Source organism: Zootermopsis nevadensis, unplaced genomic scaffold (genome assembly GCF_977971745.1).
Source record: "Zootermopsis nevadensis isolate Lab colony 2312 unplaced genomic scaffold, Znev_1.0 Znev_ptg000008l, whole genome shotgun sequence".
Classification (NCBI taxonomy): domain Eukaryota; kingdom Metazoa; phylum Arthropoda; class Insecta; order Blattodea; family Termopsidae; genus Zootermopsis; species Zootermopsis nevadensis.
The window spans coordinates 14,315,844-14,337,136 of record NW_028259140.1 but is presented as its reverse complement, the minus strand read 5'-3'; the positions used below and the strand labels follow the sequence as shown (position 1 = coordinate 14,337,136).

General features: G+C 40.4%; 2 protein-coding genes across 4 annotated transcripts in view; one reads left to right on the top strand and one right to left on the bottom strand.

The window, feature by feature from the left end:
- LOC110839612 (kelch-like protein 10) overlaps window positions 1–21,293 on the bottom strand; it is a 165,206-nt gene that overhangs the window by 13,906 nt on the left and 130,007 nt on the right. The gene's annotated exons all lie outside the window — the stretch shown is intronic.
- LOC147874479 (kelch-like protein 17) lies at window positions 1,296–12,409 on the top strand. Of its 3 annotated transcripts, none has more exons than XM_087345222.1 (5): window positions 1,296–1,929; window positions 6,720–6,907; window positions 8,193–8,444; window positions 10,599–10,778; window positions 11,449–12,409. In XM_087345222.1, exons 2-5 carry the CDS (start codon window positions 6,723–6,725, stop codon window positions 11,585–11,587), a joined length of 756 nt encoding a protein of 251 aa, XP_087201348.1. In that variant the 5' UTR covers window positions 1,296–1,929; window positions 6,720–6,722; the 3' UTR covers window positions 11,588–12,409. The 3 variants fall into 3 exon arrangements, with proteins under 3 accessions (XP_087201348.1, XP_087201347.1, XP_087201349.1); XM_087345221.1 differs by lacking the exon at window positions 1,296–1,929 and adding an exon at window positions 3,835–4,430; XM_087345223.1 differs by lacking the exons at window positions 1,296–1,929; window positions 6,720–6,907 and adding an exon at window positions 6,919–7,220.

The following is a 21,293-nucleotide window of genomic DNA, read 5'->3' as shown; positions in this document are numbered from 1 at the left end:
AATACGTCTATACGGAAAGGAAGTTTATTTATTGGCTTTATTCTAAATATTTCCTTTATACCCGCTTTACAATTGAGTAAAGTTTGATTAAGACTTTGCTTATTTATGGGTCTGTGGTAGCTGAATGTAATGTAAAGTAAGGTAATGTAATGTAATGTAAGGTAAGGTAAGGTAATGTAAGGTAATGTAACGGTTCCTAGGTAACCATTATTGTCGATTTGTTGATAAACAGATGGAGTTTCCTAGGTAACAATAATGCCGTGTAAACAATTGACGTTTCCAAGGTAACATAACAATGAAGTTACACTTTTTCGTTTCCCTTTTTCGTTACACTTTTTCGTTACATTTTTGCCGAATGACACTGACCCTAAAATATAGACGTATTTACGTCAATAAATTACTCTAACTTATAATTTGGTTACATTTAGTCATAATACTAAGCACTTTCCCTATAAGAAGAGAACACATTTAAAAATAATGAGGAGAGACTTGAAGAAAAAACTGCAATTTCATTGCCCTTATTTAAAAATAACGCTCGGTTTCAGTATAATTGATTAACTTTTGAGACGATTATTGAGGGGCCCGGGCGCCGTTGAGTCTATCGCCCATTCCGCATACATTTTATAAATTGCGTCAACTTGTGGATGTAAGCCAGGGCGTATAGAGCGTCACGTCGTCTGGGCCTTGTGAATGTGACGTCAAACCTTCGATATGGAGGAGTAATGAAGGTACGTTGGTTACTGATGCTGTAGAACTAGGTTCTTGTTTTTACAGCCTGTTCATCGTATCAGCTGGTTCGACGGATATACGGCTGGTCGCTTGTTTGTTCACGGAGAAAAAAGTGTAATCAAGTTGTTGGGTTAAGTGGGTGTTCCCCGTATGTTTTGTGTCACTAATTGAATTTACGATTTAGGATCTGAGGTCAAACCCACGTCTGCTCGTCTGTGTCCAGCAACCCCGAACTACAGTGAGACTTGTTTTTGATGAACACGCCCTCTTAGGAAATTCTGTTCTGTTGATGCTCAAGTCACTGATTAAAATCTGTGGGTGCAGCCACGCTCTGCTGGGGAGTCAGACTAGAAGCTTCCTGAAGCTGGCAGAAGCAGAATAAATGTGTTTCAGGAAAACGAGAAACTGGCATGGACATCACACTTCACTATTAAACAAAGAAATTACATGGGCAGGACCATGTTTGTCTGTCCATCTGTCTGCCAGGGGGTAAGAATGCTGGAGAAAGGTTCAGGGTTGTAAAGTCCCCCGCGGGGTGGGGGGGGGTGGCACCGGCTTGGAGTAAGTTTACGTGAGAGCACAAAAAACGAGTATACAAAAGATTTTCGCAAGTCTCTGAAGTTGATGATGGATGAAGTATAGAGTGTACTTTGAAGCCTAGTGGGTTAAAGAGTCAATTAGGTCGTTATTTTTCTTGTAGTTGCTGCTGCTTATGATTATTATTACGTCAACGTCATCTTGGCTTTGAGCATACAAAATTCGCCTGATAATTTCTTCCGCTGCTAATTTTAATCAAGAGAAATCGCCTGTTCATAGACAGTATAAGCATTTTAAGTTAAGAGGAAGGCGTTTTTCGCGCACTCACCAACCTGGACATTAGACGACGTTCCGCTGCAGAAAGCACGAAGGTTCGCTAAATGTCCCCGTGTACCTCAAGTCTTGAGCAAATCACCCGTGCCACGGAAATGGGCTTTCGTTATTGCGGAAAGAGCTGAGTTGTGAATCGGTTGTAGAAGATGTGCGTCGTAGAGTAGATAAATTTATGCTGGTAAAATCCCTTCAGAATATCACAAGTTCTTGTCGTATATAAGAATTATTAAGGAATCTATGATAATGCCCTCCACTCTGTCCATTTCATTTTTGATTAATTGATCATTGCCAGTGGACATCGTGGTCTCTTACTACTGAAGTAATTTTGAGGTAAGGGATTCCTATGTATTATTATTGTTATTATTATTTGTAATTATTTTTGTAATTAACTGTGGTATCGTGAGGGTTGATGTGCAATCGTTTAACATTCACATGCCAGCAACGCCATATGAAAGATCTCGTTGAATCTAGAGGGCTCTACTTCTGTAATGTTGGCTACCGGAGGAATTCTGTAGACACTTTCGTCCTTAAGGGAGGATAGCTGCTGGTTCTTTTTATGTCGTGTTATTGGCAACGGCCGATTGTCTGATTTTATTTGTGCTGTCACGAATACTAAACAATTTGAGGTAGAATTTCCATTGAACTGTTTTCTACAGCACGAGGTTGTTGTACTTCAAATACCTTCTGCATTTATGGTAAATATTTCAACTTCTACAGCAATACGAAAAAATCTCTTGAATTAATTTCGTAAATCTTTAAATCGGAAGACGGTCTAAAAAATATTTAACAACTGCAAATAATCACTGCTTGCAGCGCAACCCATAAATACAGAATGCAGCGTTGAAGTTGCTAAAGCTGATGGTTCATGCACGAAGTGTCGTGAGAACTAAGAAGTTTTCCTTGAGTTCAGTGCGTAACAGTAGCCAAAGTCACTTGTTGCTTTTCGGTTTTAAACGATGATGAACTAACTGACAAGTGTGAAATCTTCATATTAACTGCTGGCGTCATATCGAGGGAACGTAAATTCTGTTTCTCGGAATTAAAATCGTAGGAGGTCAATGTTCGTGAACCTGCTTTGATAAAAGCGCCGGAAAAACTTTTTGATAGATCCGAGACATGATTTATTTAGACTAGACACATTTGAAATTTAATTTGAAAACGACTATTTTGATAAAGGAAAACACAGAAGTTTTACTTGGCGCTAGTAGAAATTTGGGGATGAGTGAGGTTTTCCGAGCTTTTCCTCAGTTATAAGGTACGTACAAGAGTATATTTCGAAAGGAGGACGGCCCGCCAACCCCAAATCATTGAATCCTTCAGCTGACGTGAACCTCCCCCCCCAGCCCAATTAGCAGACCGTCAAGTCTTCCGACGCGACAAAACCCTCCTTCCAGTTATGAGGCTCTGATTACCATTTCCAGCAAAGCGTTTCTTACGCAGGAATGGTGTTTTCTTAAGACAGACTCGGGACTGTGACCTTAGATCCTGTAACTTCCTGTCCGAAACGAAAGATTTTCGCTCTCTTAACGCGGTTGTGTTCCTGTCAACATAAACCATTCTTCTTGTCAGGAGTCGAACCCAGTGTCGAGGCCTCCGTTTCCGTAATCTCCTCTTGGAGGCAAAAACTCTGATCCTGGCGCCATTGTTCTGTCTCGCTTAGTTTCGGAGTTAAAGGAACCGCCCTAGCCGGAAATCGAACTCAGGACACTTTCCCCAGAGTTCTGATCTTCCTGTGTTCTCTCATTTGTCTTGAGGAATAATCGCGCCACGTACCTTCTTCACGAGCCACAAGCGAACGAGTAAAGAAATGTCAATCCTCAATTTCGAGTCTACACATGGCCGGTAGACTCTCCGGTATTTACTAAGGGGAAATACGACAGCTTCTTACAAATTCATCTTCTGGGTCTCAGACGGTTTTCGAGCTTGTGACTTTAGTCAGTCAAATCATTTCCCAGGAACAAGAACAGAATTCGCCTTAGCGCCATTCTACCCTAGTGCTTGATGTCCTAACAACAGAAAACATCTTTGCCGGGGTTCGAAGGGGGGAAACGTTTTCTCTGACCCAGGGGCGATGGGCTCAACAGCGCTCGGGCCCCTCAAAAATAATCTTTAAAATTAATCAACTATACTGAAGCCGGGCGTTATTTTTAAATAAGGGCAATGAAATTGCAATCTTCTCATTATTTTTAAACGTGTTGTCTTCTTATAGGGAAAGAACTTAGAATTAATTATTAAATGTAAACAAATTATAAGTTAGAGTAATTCTCTTTGTACTTTTTAACTACTAACAATGTGTAAATATGGACCGACAATGGTCAGCCTTTACGTGAACACCTGAGCGCATACCAATGCAAGAAAAATGATTGGAATTTCTAACCCACGCCTGCAACAATCTTGGCTGAGCATGCCGTAAGGCTCTTTTCTCCTTTCTTATGCATGCAGTATAATAGCCTGAATTAACCGTATTGCACTCCATTGTTTTACCTAAGAAACTAATTGTTACGTCATCTGTTTACTCGGCATTGTTGCTACCTAGGAAATGTTACATTACATTACATTACTCGGCATTGTTGTGTTACATTATCGCCGACAACAATCCGCTTTCGTTATTGCGGAAAGAGCTGAGCTGTGATTCGCTTGTAGAAGAAGTGCGTCGTTGAGTAGATAATTTTGTGTTGTTAAAAACGTTTTAGAATATTACAAGTTCTTATCTTATATAAGAATTATTAAGAAATCTGTCAAACCGCCCTCCACTCTTTCCATTTTAATTTTGATTAAATTGGTCTTTGCGGGTATACATCGTGGTCTCTTATAATTGAAGAAAATTTGAGGTAAGGGATTCCTATTTACTATTATTGTTCATCACATTTAATGTTTTCATCTGCATTTGTGAACTCGTGTAAGAGAATTAAACTTTTTTAACACAATTTCAAGTGACATTAGATTGACTTCTGTTTGTTCACGGCATCATTTATAATAAAATAACATTCCAGCTGGCAATTATCATTTTAAAGGAATAAAAGGTGATTCGTAGCCCAGAATCTTATTAAAAATATGTGGATTCTAAGAAGTGGGGTTTGTATTCTGAACAATAATTCTAAAACTTTACAATTCCTGATACATCGACATTATTAAAGCGTTTTATGGAACTGAGAAGAAATTTTATTTCGGTTTTACAAGCCTAATTATCGACGAATCTCCCTCTTATTATCTCCCTACAACAGCAGATTAAATCCGGGGAATGTTTGCTATTATTGAGTGCAAAGAATTTATGGGTGCAAAACGTGGTCTTTCACTTTGAGGGAGGAACATAGACCGAGGGTCTCTGAGAACAGAGTGTCGAGGAAGATGTTTGGACCCAAACCGGGAGTGGGACAGATAAGAGAGAAGAATGCATGACGAGCTCCTCAGCCGATGTTTTTAGGGCGAGGTGAGTGTTTACAAGGCCTGAAGGGAGGAGACCTCTGGGAAGACCTCGACGTAGGTGGGAGGATAACATTAAGATGGATCTTAGGGAGACTCGATGTAGCGAATTGGCTTTCCGAACACGATAATGAATCTTCTGGTTCAGTAAAGGAAGTGGGCTATTCTTTGACAAGCCGAGTACCATAGAATATATTGCACATTGCAGTGTGTGAGTAGCGTGATCTAGGCATGCGTTAGAACAACTTAGAGTTTTTGTGACTGTTCCCAACTGTAAATCTCGCCTTCATTTGATAAATTTAAATTACATTTTGTGCTTGTAGTGTATATAAATTTGTAATTTGGGCAGGAAAGTCCTTAATCATGTAAGCTCTTACGCACTTTTAGTTCTACAGAGAGAGAAGAACTCGAAAATTTTATGCTTATGAAAAGGCGTAACCTTCTTTTTGCAAAATTTATTTAACTGCCTGGTCCTGCATCGAAGATCATGCAAATTCTAGGACATATTCTTTTCGTAATTTTTTAAAATCGATTCACCAGAGCAGAGGCATCTAAGACTTTATGGATTACATTGATATTTTATAAGCAATGTCTACGTGGATTACATATAAGGAGATTTAACTTTATGCGAGTAATGACAAACACGCGGCATGACTTAATATTGCCTAAATCAGTCACATTTTCAGGGTGATTTAGCCAAGAAGAGTGATATTGGCGGGGCATGTGGAATGCATGGATGGGGCGAGAGGTGTGCACCGGGTATTTTTGGAAAGCCTGAGTAGAAGAGGTCGCTGGGGAGACCTAGACGTAGACGGGAGGATAATCTCAGGCGGGATCTATGGGAGGTAGGAGTTGAAGGAAACTGGATTTTGTTGGCCCAGGACAGGGTCCGGTGGAGGGCTTTGGTTAATTCGGAGATGAACCTTCGAGTTCCTTAAGACATCTGGTTGGTTGGGTCCACTATTTGGGAAGCCTGAGGGGAAAAGACCGCTGGGGAGACCTAGACGTAGATGGGAGGATAATCTCAGGCGGGATCTATGGGAGATAGGAGTTGAAGGAAACTGGATTTTGTTGGCCCAGGGCAGGGTCTCTTGGAGGGCTTCGTGTTCTGTAAGCCCTCTATTTAGTTTTATGTCACATTTAGATCTTTGACATTTTGTATTGCATCTCAACAGGCATTTCTATAACAAAGAAACAAACTGAATCTATGGAGCCGAAGCCCTGCTTGAGAATCTAACAGTAGCCCAGGTAATCAAATGCCTCGCCTTTTAAGAAACATAAAGTTTCATGTCCGTGTTTACAAGACCCCGCCTCTAAGCCACTTCCACAAGCAATCAACACCTTCATTCTCCACCCTCTAAGATCCATTTTAATATTATCCCAGCAACTCATAGGACTGTCAACTGACCTTTTCTTTTCAGGTCTTCCGATTAAAAAGTTGCATTTCTTGTCCCTGCCATGTGTACTACATGCCCCGCCCAACTAATCACCCTTGATCTGACAGCCTACAATTTATTAATTAGTGAAGAGATCTATAAAGCTCCATATTACTCAGCTTTCCCCATTCCCTTGACAGTAACTCTCTCGCAGGACCAGATATTCTTCTCAGTACCGTGTTCCCTCTCAGTCACTCTCAGTTGATGTGCACACGCGTCGGTATGAAGAAAAATCTGTAACAGCGATCGACTGTTTTTCAGGAGATGGAGTCAAACCAAAGTCGCAGCTGTTTTCAAGTCGGCGGCAGGTTCACGTACACCAAAGCATTGGTCCGTCTGAATAAGCTAAGAGAGAAGAACCTCTTGTGTGACGCGGTGTTGAGGTTGGAGGACGGCGGCGTCTTTCGAGTCCACAGACTGATTCTGTCGATGCGCAGCGAATATTTCAGGTTTGTTTATTCACTGATGTGGTTTATTAACACGTGAAATAAGGACATGATAAACGTCAATTCGTATGTGAAATGTTTTATTCCCTTTGACGCAGAAACCTGTATTTTTATAAGGCTGATTGTCTTTTGTTATTTGTTCGTTGTCATGAAATCTCACGGCGGAGAGGAAAGAGAAGGAGAATGTCTTCTGGACGTTGCGCCGTAGAAACTGAGTGGCATTTCAGACGTACTTCCTGCCTTTTTCCTTGATGATGGAGGCAGTAAGCGCCTCTGACACGTCCGATAATTTCTACGAGACAACACCCCTGAAGAAGTACGTCATTTTTGTACTAATTCTTAAGTGCGGCTGTACCAAGGTGACAGTCAATCGATCTGGAGGGAGAAATAGAAATATTCCATTTCCAAAACTTCTTGGTTTTAATACATAAAGACTACCGATAAAATCCAGAAGAAAGTTGGTAATGCCCGGAACATTGAAAGCTGCTGTGTGCTGCTCTGTCTGAAATAAACTTTAACAAAAAATCTTCGCGAGATGTGTTTCATTGATACTAGAAACTCGATCGATAATTTATGCATACGTTAATTTGCTTGTGTTTTAAATAAAATCGCGGTGCGTTCTTGAAATGAGGAATGAATTATAACCGTGAGCCATCGCTTTTGTTTTCCAAGAGACGTGTCTCACGTCTTGTTACGAGCTGTGCCCCTTTTTCAGTTTCCGAAAATAAAATCTTTCCGTTTGCCTTGCAATGCAAATCCCTTAATTTGTAATACGAAATTGTTTGCTGGTTGGTGATCACTTTTTAAAGGTCACATAGAAACATCGGCTTTTCTTTTAAGTTGTTTATTGTCAGGAAAATCTTTTGACAACAAATAATTTCATATCACGAACTGATCAATCGGTGGAATGTACAGCCCGCGATGTATATTGAAATATTGTTTGGCTTTAAAATTTCTGTAGTAGTTGTTATGACCTCAGACATCTCTTGAAGGAGTGAAGGGTAAGTATGAAACGAGGGTGACATTCTATAGTACAAATGTTCGCTGCTTGCTTTCAGATTTTTAGGTTAAATTATTTTAAGCCTTCGCCCGCCCTTTACGCTCTCGCAGTTAATCTGGTCCCATTCGTACACATTCTGGGAATTTTTTAATTATTCTGGTAACAAAAATTCATTCACCACATTGACAAACGGATACTTTTATTTGGCTACGTCAGTCATAAAAACTTAAACTTTATGCGCATGACTTGTAATTTTCTGCTCTCCGTTTCTCCAAATCGACGTTTCAGGACTCTCTTCACGACATCACTGCACTCCAGTGAGGTGACTGATGTTCTCCTCCACGGAATTAGCTCGGAGGAGATGACCCAGATACTGGATTATGTTTATTCTCGCGAGTTGGACATCCGCTCCGACAATGCGTGTCGGCTGATCGAGACGGCTGACTACTTGTGGGTACCAGGAGTTATTGAACTCTGCTGCGACTTCCTCATGGACGCGATAGACGCCGACAACTGTATCGGCATCTTGCAGTTCGCAAGGTAATTGATGTTCATTTGTCATTTGCTGTGAAGCCAGCCTTCGTCGCTGGAGCGAAACAGCTTTACCCAAGAGAGCAGCCGAGTGCCAGGTCGGAGATTAAAGCCTCTGACTGAGGACTGGGAAAATTATAAAGCGTTGGCATTTTGTTATTAATGTGCCTGTAACTTAAATGATCTGATTAACTGCTTATGTTTTGATCGTCATTATGACCAGCAGATGACTAATTTCACCATGTGGAACGTTAATAGCGATCAATTGCAGGGTCATACTTAAATCTGTCTTCCTCTCGAATTCTTATTCTTCGCTTTTTTCCTTTCTTCCTTTCTCTGCGGAATTCCTTGCTTCTTACATAATCCTCACAATTTCAAAATCAAGATTCAGCCCCACATTTTTCTGCATACAGCAAAACCTCTCTAACCGAGCCTCGATTATCCGACTCCCGCATTAAGCGACCGAATTTCAACCAGATCGCTTGCGATTGGATTCCACCTGCTTTGCTCCACCAGCCACCTTGCTAGCATCTGATGGGATTTCGGTGTGTTTCTTTGTGGTATTTAAGTTTTTAGCAAATAAATTAATTTACAAGGAAAAAAAATGGGATTTTTTTAATATGGGTTGGGTCAGGTCCAGTGATAGGCGTTGTGCCTCTTCATCTAGAGTATTTATTTTCTGTCTGCCATCATTCCTGCAGCTTTGTTCTTGGTCTCCCTGTGGGCCATCTTGATTTTATTTTCACATGTGAAGCTGCCCCTTGGCAGTCTCAATGCTCAGTATCTTATTCAGCTGAAATCGTATTTATTTCTAGGGACAAGTGAAGGAAGCCACAAACAAAGAAGACCCTACATTTTTATGCTTGCATCTGCGCTTTTGCTGAAATTAAGTGAACAGTTCTCAACCTTGACAATTTTCTTGTAGCTTTGCCCTCCACCCCCACAACTCCTACATCCGAGTGATGAAGATGGCACTGGAACTTGTGAAGTTGAATTTGAGGTTCTAAGAGCGGAGGCTACAGGCCTCACTGTTGCTGGTGATGTTACAATATCACATGTAAATCTGTGGGCTTAATTCTCTTCAGTCTTGTGTCTTGTTTGATGAAATATTTGTTATAGATCGAAGTTCAGGATATTTTCTTTGTGTGTGCATGTGAATACACGCACACATTCCTTCAGAACAAGTATAAAAGGGGATAGAAAAGTTGTTATAAGAATTGAAACTAAAGGTTTATTTTGTTGGGAAGGCTCCCATCTTACACACACACACATAAAAAGTGATGAATCAATGTTTTTCGTGTGTTAACCTCATGCCACTAAAAGTAGATATGTGACTGGGAGGTAATACATAAGGACCAGCCTATTATATCACCTTTAAGTTAAGCATTTAAAGGATCCTTAGCGGTGCTGTATGTCAGTAAGAACACTGTTCCAAAAAATTAGCATTAGATACCATTATACTCTTTTCATGGTGCCCAGTTTGAACTGTGTTTATTGGTAACAGCAATGCCTCATCGTTATCGTTGTGTTGTGTCGTACACAAACCGTAGTTGGAACTCTTGACAATGCAATTTGAGTAGTTGAGTAATCTCCCTTAGTAAATGGCATATTGACAGGAAGTTGCAAATTGTGGGATCCTAGGAGTCCACGGTGTGGGGACAGTAAAAACTGTGTGATTTGTACAACTCATTAAAATGAAATATTAAATGATTGCCACATTAAGTAAGATTAAATTTTTTTACTCTTCTGTATTTCCTGTCCAGATATTAATTTAAATTAATTTATTTGGTTCCTACTTGCAGTCACTTTAACAAAATCTAGATTCAAAAATATAAGTAGGAATACAAAATTTTTAACATCACAAAAATTCATAAAAATTTGCAATTCAGGATCATTCTGTCACCTCAGCCATTGCATTTCATTGCATGAAACACTTCAATGTCTGACGCATCGGTGTTTTCAGTAATTAAACAAAGAGAAAATTTGACGTGTTAGAATTGTGACTCATCTGTGTCTCATTCTATAAAAAGTGATTCATTTGCTGTGTTGCGTGTTCTTAAGGTACACACAATGAGTCTGTGTGGTGAGAAGTTTGTTGTGGACACAGCAGGACGCAAAGTGAATGTTTGGGACCTCCGCAACTCATTTATCTATATTTTTCAGCTCTGGAAAGCAAGACTCAGTGGCTATGAAGAGGCAGCAAAGTTGTTCCGGAAGATTGGCGATGAAAAGTCTCCAGAATCCAACAAGTTTTTGGGTCTTGTTAAGAAGTTTGTTGTTGACAGCAATGCAGGGGCTTGACGCTGCGCTTGCATTTGTTGAGAATTCTGCTTCTTCTGCCAAGTAAGAACATACATGAATCTTTGTAAATTACTTTGTGATCTTGAAACATAATCAACTGGGTACTAAATGACCCAGCGTGGAGCAGAGTTCTTATTGAGAAGTTGTAGTGCACTCAGCTAGTCAAGAAATTCCTGCATTTTATGGAACTCAAAGGTTTAATACCGAATTCACAAGTCAGTCAGTGGTCCCTGTCCTGAACCAATTGAATGTGGTTCAACCCCCCCCCCCCCCAACCATTACCCTAAGATCCATTCAAATAAAATTGTCCCATCCATGTATAAGTCTTCAAGTGGTCTCTTCCTTTGAGTTCTTTCAACCAACATTTTACATGAATTTCTTGTCATCTCCATTAATGTTACATCCTCCTTCATTTGACTATCCTGATAATATTTTATGAAGTATAAATCCTAGTATGCAGTTTCATCCAGCCTTCTACCATTCCTTTACACTTAGGTCCAAATATTATCCTAAGCAACCTTCGGTGTGCATCTGCTGTGTATATTATTCTTCACAGTCTGCCTTTGTGAGGGAGTGGGAACTCTTTTTTTGGCGCAACAGGTTACATAAACATAAAAGTAGAGATATTTTGAAGAGCCCATTTCTTTCAAGGATTATGGGTGGGGGTTAGCGAATGTTTACTTAATTCACTAATCAAAATGCAATTTGTTAGATGCCTGAACATTTCACTAGAAAACACAAGAATATACATTTCAATGTCCCGCGCCATAGCCGCGCGGTCTGAGGCATCATGCTTCGGAGACGGAATGCGCGCTGGTTCGAGTCTCTGGGGAGAAGAAATTATCTCGTGAGCTTTCGACCGGTGTATGGGACCGGTGCCAACCCAGCATCGTGAGGAAATTGGGGAGCTACAATGAGTAGCGTAATCCGGTCAGGAAAACTAGCAATGGCTGGGGGTTCGTTGTGCTGACATTACTGTGCAAAGGTATGATGTTCCATCATTTGAACCATACACAATTTAACAAAACAATAAGAAAATTACTGTGGTTGTAATAACTTTAGTTGTATAAAATTAACAATGACATGAAATCAAAACTGTTTGAAAGCATAAAATAAACTCAGCTGTATGGAGAAATACTGCAATTATCTGTTTTTAAGTGAACGGTGTTGATGGCAATAATACAAACTACCTTACTGGAAATGGGCAAATTCTCCCAAACCAAGGACTCAAATGTAGAAGAAATTTCCTTGCCAGAATCTCGCCACTCCAGGGGAAACCAGAAAAATGAAAGAACCAAGCTATGGAAAATAAGAAGTGAAATAGACACCAGGCCTAGAGCCCAAGGATATCCTTCCTCCAGGTTCTGAATTAGACTGGCCCACCTGTAAAACTTTAAACAGACTCCATACTATACTGGCAGATGTGCGGCAAACCCAATGAGGTGGGGATATCCTTGTGTGAGAGACCAGTGTTCCTGTGGTCAAACACACACAATGGATCACCTCCTGGCTTCCTCCATCTTAGATTCTCCCTGCAAAAGCGAAGATTTGGTTACATGTACAGACACTGCCATACTTCATGCCCGATATTGGATTCAAATATAGTTTTGTCTATGTTGTAAATTTACTTTCATATTTATTCTATAATAAATTTTATCCCACCTCCTCTTTTATCTCAATGTTATTAATATTATTCTATTTAATGATTCCTACTTTGAATGGTGTATATTCGGATACAAAATAAATAAAACTGGAAATTGAATCTGGGAGTACAGGGAACATCCAGTCATTTTTAAGGAATTACTATCACAAACACAGTACAGCATCCACACCGAGGAACAGAGGGTAACAAGACATTAGAATAGCTAAATCCAATCTTTCCTAACAGTTTCCATAATACACCTAATTTTCTGTATCTCTAAAGGTGTTTGAGAATATTATCTATGTCAGGCACTGCCTAATAACTGATCAAATAATTTAATCCCTTAAGTCATATTCTCTATGAAATAGTAATGTATATTCTCACTCTAACAAGAATGTCAGTGTGGTCTGGTGTTGTAACTTGTTCCTAGGTGCACGCACAGTCAACTTTATGCTCTAAGCAAGAAAGATCTCCGAGCATGCTAGCTTCCTTCTGTCATAATTCAGAGCTCAAATAGCTCTCTCTACTCATTCTCTGGACCACACCACAATATACGACAGCTTCCCATGATTAAAATTGTATGACTGCACTGTAGTAAGTCTTACCTCCAGGACCTTCTTTGTGTGGTGGCCAGGAAGTTTTAACTTTCTTACCGTTAGCATGTTTTATATTCGTATGAACATCATCTGACTTCCTGTTTCAAAGAAATCTCTGTTTGAATGATTCAGATCAATGTACTATATCTCTTCTGACATTATGGTACTAGAACAAAGAAACAATTTATTTCAAGTGCTCTGATTAACCAACAAAATTATCAAACCTGTGAATCTACTAGAGTCCTTAAAGAGCCTCTACATGTAGCACATAACCTACATAAGCCAATCAATCTTTCCATAAAAACAATCGATGCTTTAAAGCTTGAAATGTTGAATGAAAAATATGGGAAACCTAATTTACCTTAGGAGCTTTGACAGTAAGGATCAGAGTAAGTGTACAAGTCCATAAATACAAACTGGTTTATTGCACAATACAAACTTCTACAATCACTTACAGTTTATGGCTACTGATGGTTTACTTCTGCAGACTCTCCTGACTGAATGTGCTGACAGATTCCCATTTCCTAACCCCTCTTTCAGAAGTAATGACCTTGTCATCTGCAAAATTCACTGCTTTTGCCTAGTTTCAAATATCTATTGATATCCCACACACGACGCCAAATTTCCCAAAATTCACACACAACAGATCTATCATGTATTTTACAACTTTAAATATATGCCCCCTCTTTGGAGAACTAGCAAATTCAAACATGATGACCAACACCTTGATATGTCAGCCAACCAAAAGGAAGTACCTGACCAGGCACAAGAAAAACTGAAATGGGGTTCTCGGCACAAATTTTGGTGTTAGGATTTCTGCTGCAAGTGCAGTTCCCACATCACCTCATACGCGAGGTCTTCAGACAAAGGAAAAGTCATGCAAAATTGTTAAACGATTCCTTAGCCAAATGTGACAAAAGTTTGGCGAGGGTGTGAGAATGCTGAACCCAGGACATCGTGTAAGCGCTGCCTATTGTGTGGCTTCTACAGCCTGTTCTGAAATAAATGTAACTTCTTGGGGCAAAATAAATGCTCATTCCCACACAAAAAACAAATGCCTTAACATGTGACTAACAGGAATGTGTCTTCCCACAAAATTCCTATTGAAACTATACAATATGTGGATAGCCTTTACCATACAAAGTCATGATACATCGTATTACTACAAAATCAGATAGTACGATTTTTGTATCACACTCTCTTTCACACATCCCAGATACAACACTGTGTTGTAAGCTGATACATCAGAGTCTCTTCTATTTATCTCTTGTCGGCTTACGGGTTTTCACACCTCGCCAGAGGCCATGTAATGTCTTCTTGGCTTACGGGCTTTCACACCACGCCAGAGGCCATGTACACTCATTCAGAATCATTCTCTTGGATTTCGGTAGGGAAATATTAAATCAAAAAGAAAATTTTCAGATTTAGATAAAGTCACAATGTTAATGCATCTCCAAAACTCTAATTAAGGCCAAAATCCGGCTTGCCTTCACAGCTCCTGGTCAACATTCTCACTTACGTGAACACCCTTTTCCTTTGTCATAAACAACTTCTTACATTAACATACTTTCTTTAAATGGCATTGATTTAACTGTACGACTAATAGTATGTACAAGTGATCAAAAAGTCAAGCAACCTGTTCCTGACACATGGTCTAAAAATAATAAGAAAATACATTGAAATCAGAGAAGAAAAACACTTATATTGTGTGCCAGAAATATCCACTGTGCTCAGCAATTCACGCATTCATTCTTTAAATCGTGTCTGAAAAAGCCAGTGAAGTGCAACTTTTGTTATAGAAATGGTTCATGAGACAATATTCTCGATTTGTTTGGCACAGGAGAATCAGACAATGTATCATTCTGGAAAGTTAAGTTCAAGCGAGATGCCATATGGTGTTTGATGACAAACACTAGTTACACTTATGAAAAATATATCTTTGCACTTACACTGTTAGAAGACAACAGACTGTTGTATGTAAGGAGCTTAAACATGTGACCTCATTGGGTTTTCTTGCGTGAATTTTTGGATCATGTTGCATAAGAAGTAAAACATTAACGGAACATAAAATTACACCTCACTCTCAGTAGCTGCTCAAACCTAAATATAAAAACATCAGGTAATAGTTTTGTCACCAAAGAAACTTTCAATCTTAGTGTGACTTAAGAGTCTCCTTTGTCCACACAGCGCTGTTTCTCCAACACAGGTTTGTTCCACCATGGCTTATGGAATGGTGCTTACAGCGGTTGTTGCTTCTTCATCTTTGGTGAGTGCTTGGCTCATCCAAGTTGACTTCTGCTGATGCCCCATCTAGTCTGGTTAAACACTAATTCCCATTACACTTATACACTCGTAAATAACACAGTTTGGTAACTGGTACAGTACACATTAAAACGATGGTCAATCAGCAATGGAAACTTTTATCCAGAACTTGACGGTTTAAGGCAAAGTTCCACTTTTGAAATCAGCATTTTTCACATCAGGCTGATGGCTGATACTGACTGTAGGGTAAGTTTGTGATAATTTTTCCTTCACTAGATGGCAAAGTTCGTCGGGCCTGGAGAGGAATTGTGCAGGAAGCCAAAGTTCACAGTGGACTGTAGAGCTTGAGAAGAAGATGGCAAAGTACTCACTGTGGTAACAGTCGTTCAGTTTGCCAAGGCAAATACATTAATGTCCACAGTCAATAGTCTGCCAGTGTACTAGTAGACTATGTGGGATTTGAGGTTTTCACGGTGGTGAGTCTGGAGATTGCTGTCTTCTGGGTTGTTGTGCCATGTAGTCTGGTAGATGTCCAACATATCAGAGGTCCATGCTGGCAGGCAGGGGGTGGGAACCAATAGGAGGGTTTGGGCATGTTGTAGCATGTGCGAGAGACGGAGAAGGAAAGGTCCGAGGGACAGCCCTTTTGAGGGCCTCAGGGAGTCCTTTTGGTGGGACATACAGGAGTTGGGAGGCCAAGATGCAGCAGGAAGCAGGAGAGTGGAAGGGAGCACTGGTCGGAAAAGGGCAGAGTAGTGGTGGGTGGGATAAGCAATGCTCTCTGGGATGCTTCCAGAACATTAGGAGGGAGTGACATGACTGACTCAGGCAAAGTTGATCCTCACTGTTGAAGTTGTTGGGTTGTAATTCAATTTTGATGGCCTCCCTGGTCATTCGATCCACGTATCCAGATCTTGTTGACAGGATAGAGGTGTCCTGGAATTGGATGCGGCGGCATGGATTGTCTTTGTTTCTGTGTCAGTTGAAGGTGTTTTGTACATATGTCAAAATGATATGCGAGTAGGTTCAATAGCTTTCACTACAAAAGCCTTCGATTTAGAAGCAGTTTTCTTAGCTTCCACAAGATTATGATCCTTTGTCTTTTGGACTATGGCATATAAAAGCCCATACACTGCTCAAAGTATGAAGGAAGCAGTAAGGTCAATCTCTTTCTTAAAACCAGGCCACATTTCTTCACATGTTCTGCATTCACTACCAAGACTCCTCAAGAATGTAATTAAAACTTGTACAGAAGAATTTACCTAATGACAGAATTGTTTCTATACTGTCACAGAGTTATATATATAAACATCACATAGTTTCCTGATTTTAAATTATAAAATTTGTTTTAAATTTATTAATTAAAACAACTAAATTCTGCTATCAGTATAAATAAGTTGATGTAAAATTATCACTCTTTATCTGACTCTAAAGCCAAAAGTAAATTCATATATTTGAGTAGATTGTCGATAAGTATTAGCATAAAAAATAACCTGAACTTTGATTTAGGAAACTCCCGGCAGTGAGTTCAATGATGGCTGTCTTCTAGGTTGCTGCATTGTGTAGTCTGGTAGACGTTTTCTAATGCTTCATAGGTCCTTGCTTCTTCCATCATCATGACGAGTTACACGGTGCTAAACTCAGAAGACAGCCATCTTTTAACTTCAAATTACCCCACGTTTCTCCAGACCTTGGTAACAGGCTATAATGAAGTGAATAAGACTTTCAACTGCAACTATCTTTTCAAAATGCCTGTACCTGAAACTGCTGCCACAGTAGTCTGTACTCTCAAGACACTTCCTCAGAAACCCTTTTCAAGATTTTTTATTCCCCTGAAACAGAAAATATCGAGAAATGTTGGCTGGTACCCTGTACCAGACTGGTGACCACTGCGCCACCAGACATCGATGATCGCAAAGTTCCATGGCTACACACCTTCTTCTCAGAAACGAGGCTCATAAACAGTGCTTCTGGGAGGCTGAAACAAGAACAAAATCAGCGGGACACGAGGCTTATGCCTCACCGCTTGATTTGCTTATGTTAATGTGATATAAGAAAATTTAATGTCTGTCTGTGGTAATTACAAAATAGGGAAACAGTGCGATTAACAATATGAACAAAGAAGGTATCAGTCCTACGGTTTTGGTGAGTTGCAACTCTCATACTTGGTACAACTCATGGTATTCATCAGTCAACTTCAGAGGCACGTCTGTTAATACCCAAATCTAATTTTGGTTCCCAATGCATGGACATCCACTGAAAAAACTTGTGGGCACAAGAAGGAAAGTAAATTTGCTATCAATGCAGATGTGTAGTGCCTAATCTATTTGTGTACAGGATTGGAAAGTGTACACAACTACATGCTAATGAAATAATACTGAATGTATGGAAGTCGCTTAAAGTGGCAGCCACTATGTTACATGAGCTACAGTACAAGTTGGATAATTCACAATGGTGAAGACGAATTCAGTTTCAAACTATAATGCTGTAGACCACTCTTTCCCACAAATAACTGACATGGTAAACGGGAAACCTATGTGACTACTGTTTCCTGTAAAGGCGATTATTTCCGCAGGAAGACTTTCAGGGAGGGGCAGTGCGAAACCAAAATTTCTGCTATGGAAGATAAAATGATTGATTCAATCAGAGATATGAATAGCCAGCCATCAGGACCACGCGATAACACAGAGTCACACACCACAAACGACGTCGCAGGGGGAGCAGACTCGGGGAGGTTTGCACTCTCAAGCCAACCCGTATGACTCCAGTGGAAAATCTACACACCAGACCAATCAAGGCGAGTACCGCGCATTAGTGGGAAACTAGGGAGGAATGACGTAGCGGACCGACCGCCAGGAATACAGGTCCAGTCATGAACCCGTGCCAACCTAAGAGACGGTGCAGCAGTGCCTGAAGAGAACCAAGTTCCAAACATTCGTTATGGAGGCTCGAATGAGGAAGGCAATTACATCACAGTGAACATGATAAAAGAGACAAACTTAAAGGGATATTTACACTGTCACATTACAGACCCCTCGGAACGCAAACGGCTATACCATGAACCAGACATTTGCGCAGGGGTTGTTGGACCAACAGTGACATTAACTTGTCAAAGCACATGAATTTGTCAATCTGTTTTGCCTTACCGTCGATCAATTTCACCCAAAGCAAAACTGTGCCGAGTGGCTGTAACATCAGCCTAGAAAGACATCAGGAAGGCTACGACAATTGACGAACCTTTTAATGTACCACAACTGATCCTTGCGTATTTATCGCAGATCGGATCATTTACCGACAATATGGGGAAAGAAACGGAGCTGCAAATTCCAACATTGCCTACCACAGTAGCTCAAGACTTTGGAGGTTACCACTCACACACGTCTTATTTGAAGAAGTACATTCACTGGGAGTAGCTGCAGATAAGGTTATGGAGGCAGCATCTACGGAAGAAGAACCCGTTGTAAACTTTCACGTTGGAATACCTGAAGGAGCGATAGTAACCAATAACTTAATTGGGAGGCATTATCCAATAGGTCCAAAACGCGTCGAGATACGACAAAGGTTAGCCGGCTTTGGGATCACACCCACAAGCTTTCCAGAATACATACCTAACACGAGATTTCACTTGAAATACGTGAAAAGCTTCTCAGATATAACTGGACAATATGAAACTTTTCGAAATGAAAAGGTAGTGCTCAAGAATTTAACGCATGCCGGAGGTGAAACTCAAGCGATAATCACCAGACCAACAAACGACCCGGAAGTTAATATACCTTGGAGAAACGCAACAGTTCAAACGACATCAGCTGCTTGCGACTCGACCGCTCACCTTGGAGCATCGTACATATTTGAATTCCAGCTGGACAAAGGAGGAGCAGCAGGACCAAATGCTACGGTGAGATCTGCAAGATGGTGCTGCGTGACACGAGATGAAGAATCTCCCAACCCATGGGTCATACATACCACATGGACGGGGATATAACAGAAATATAGGAAGAAATCTACCACCAGGAATTGGACCAGAAAGGTTTCGAGCTATATCCAAAAGACAACACATCGCATTAGACCAAGTAGTGCAACGCATGATTAAAACAAAGCGTTAAAACACTACAGTCGAAAACCGCAATGCAAACCAGAGAACAGGAGCGGACCTGATCACATGGAGTTTTTGTACCTTCAACATAAAATACAACTCTAACTCAGTCAAAAACTCATTATTGAGTACGTTCAGACCGCTTAATTCAAAATGTGCTATATAATTTAATTGAAAGGAGACGTTTTCTTCAATTTGAGTGTCACGCATCTTCATTCCTTTGACTACTTTGTTTTGTTCAAACTCTGCCTCAGCAGTTTGTATTTGATTTTAAAGTTTTAGACCAAATACATGAGTGTACATATTAGAAGATTCATGATACACGCATATGCGTATGAACCATTAAAACCGCTATATATACGAAGTATTTGGAGCGGACCAGATGCCTATTAAGACCACAAATATAGTGGAGAAGCTTAATTTAAAACCGCGGTAAAAACGAGCTGTTTGAAACGGACCAGACAATTTTAGATATTAAATGAATTATTTAATTCATAAATATATATCACTATACATAACAAGTGTGCTCAGTCCTTTCATAACTAAGCCCCCTACAATGAACTGTAGTACTGAGGAAAACCTGAAAATTTCGATCCTAAGCGCATTGGCAAGAAGGCGCCGGCGCAGAGGAGGCTGGGGCCGAAATCACCACCGTCACGAGTGGATATGCCACAAACGCCACACCTCAGAAAAAATGAACCGATTACATCGGAAGCAATATTTGGGGTAGACAAAGTTTTGAGGCTAATTACAGTAAATTACCGGACATTTTCCGTCGAAGTATATAATAATATCGCAGTTGACGAAAAGCAACTAGATCGACGAATGGCAAAATAAGAGCTATCTTATTATGCCACCGCGATGCTGTGGTCGAAGCTTCTAGAGGTCAAGGCTAAACACCCTAACCACGCACTTACAAGCGAGGAGAAGGCTATCCGCAAGGCGGCAGCAGAGGAAAACGTCAACATTCCTCAACCTATATACGCCTATTTACAGGAAATCGAAACCTACACACGACCGAATGGGCAGGTGTGATCGTGGCAGACGCCAGGGTAATCGTAGATACATTAAATCGTGCAATGGAGTGTTTAGAAAGAACCAACTCTTTCATTGATGGAGTAGTAGATTTGTTTTATTATGTCAGGGTAGGTATATAGCAGATAAAAAAGCAAAATATTTGCGGCATTTTGAGAGCCTCGTTGGTGAAATGTTTCAAAAGGAACAAGAAAGGTGGAATTTAAGTAAAAGACAGAAAGAGATTGAAAGGTAACATCAATAACAATGTCAATACATTTGTGTCATTTACAGCGCAGAATCCATTCAATAATAAGATTTATATTTTCTGGGCTGCAACACGAATTAGAAGGTTGCTGGAATATTCTTCTTCTGTGTTGGCAGTAGCAAAGACGGAGAACGTTACCGGGTTTCAATCCCAGGACCTTAGAATATCTTCGGCAATCTATAATGGGTATTCAGGCAATTATCATAATCCGTACGAGAAGAAGAGACAAGGAGAAACTTTGGTTACAGGAGAAACCAAAATTTCTGCTATGGAAGATAAAATGATCGATTCAATCAGAGATATGAATAGCCAGCCATCAGGACCACGCGATAACACAGAGTCACACACCACAAACGACTTCGCAGGGGGAGCAGACTCGGGGAGGTTTGCACTCTCAAGCCAACCCGTATGACTCCAGTGGAAAATCTACACACCAGACCAATCAAGGCGAGTACCGCGCATTAGCGGCAAACTAGGGAGGAATGACGTAGCGGACCGACCGCCAGGAATACAGGTCCAGTCATGAACCCGTGCCAACCTAAGAGACGGTGCAGCAGTGCCTGAAGAGAACCAAGTTCCAAACATTCGTTATGGAGGCTCGAATGAGGAAGGCAATTACATCACAGTGAACATGATAAAAGAGACAAACTTAAAGGGATATTTACACTGTCACATTACAGAC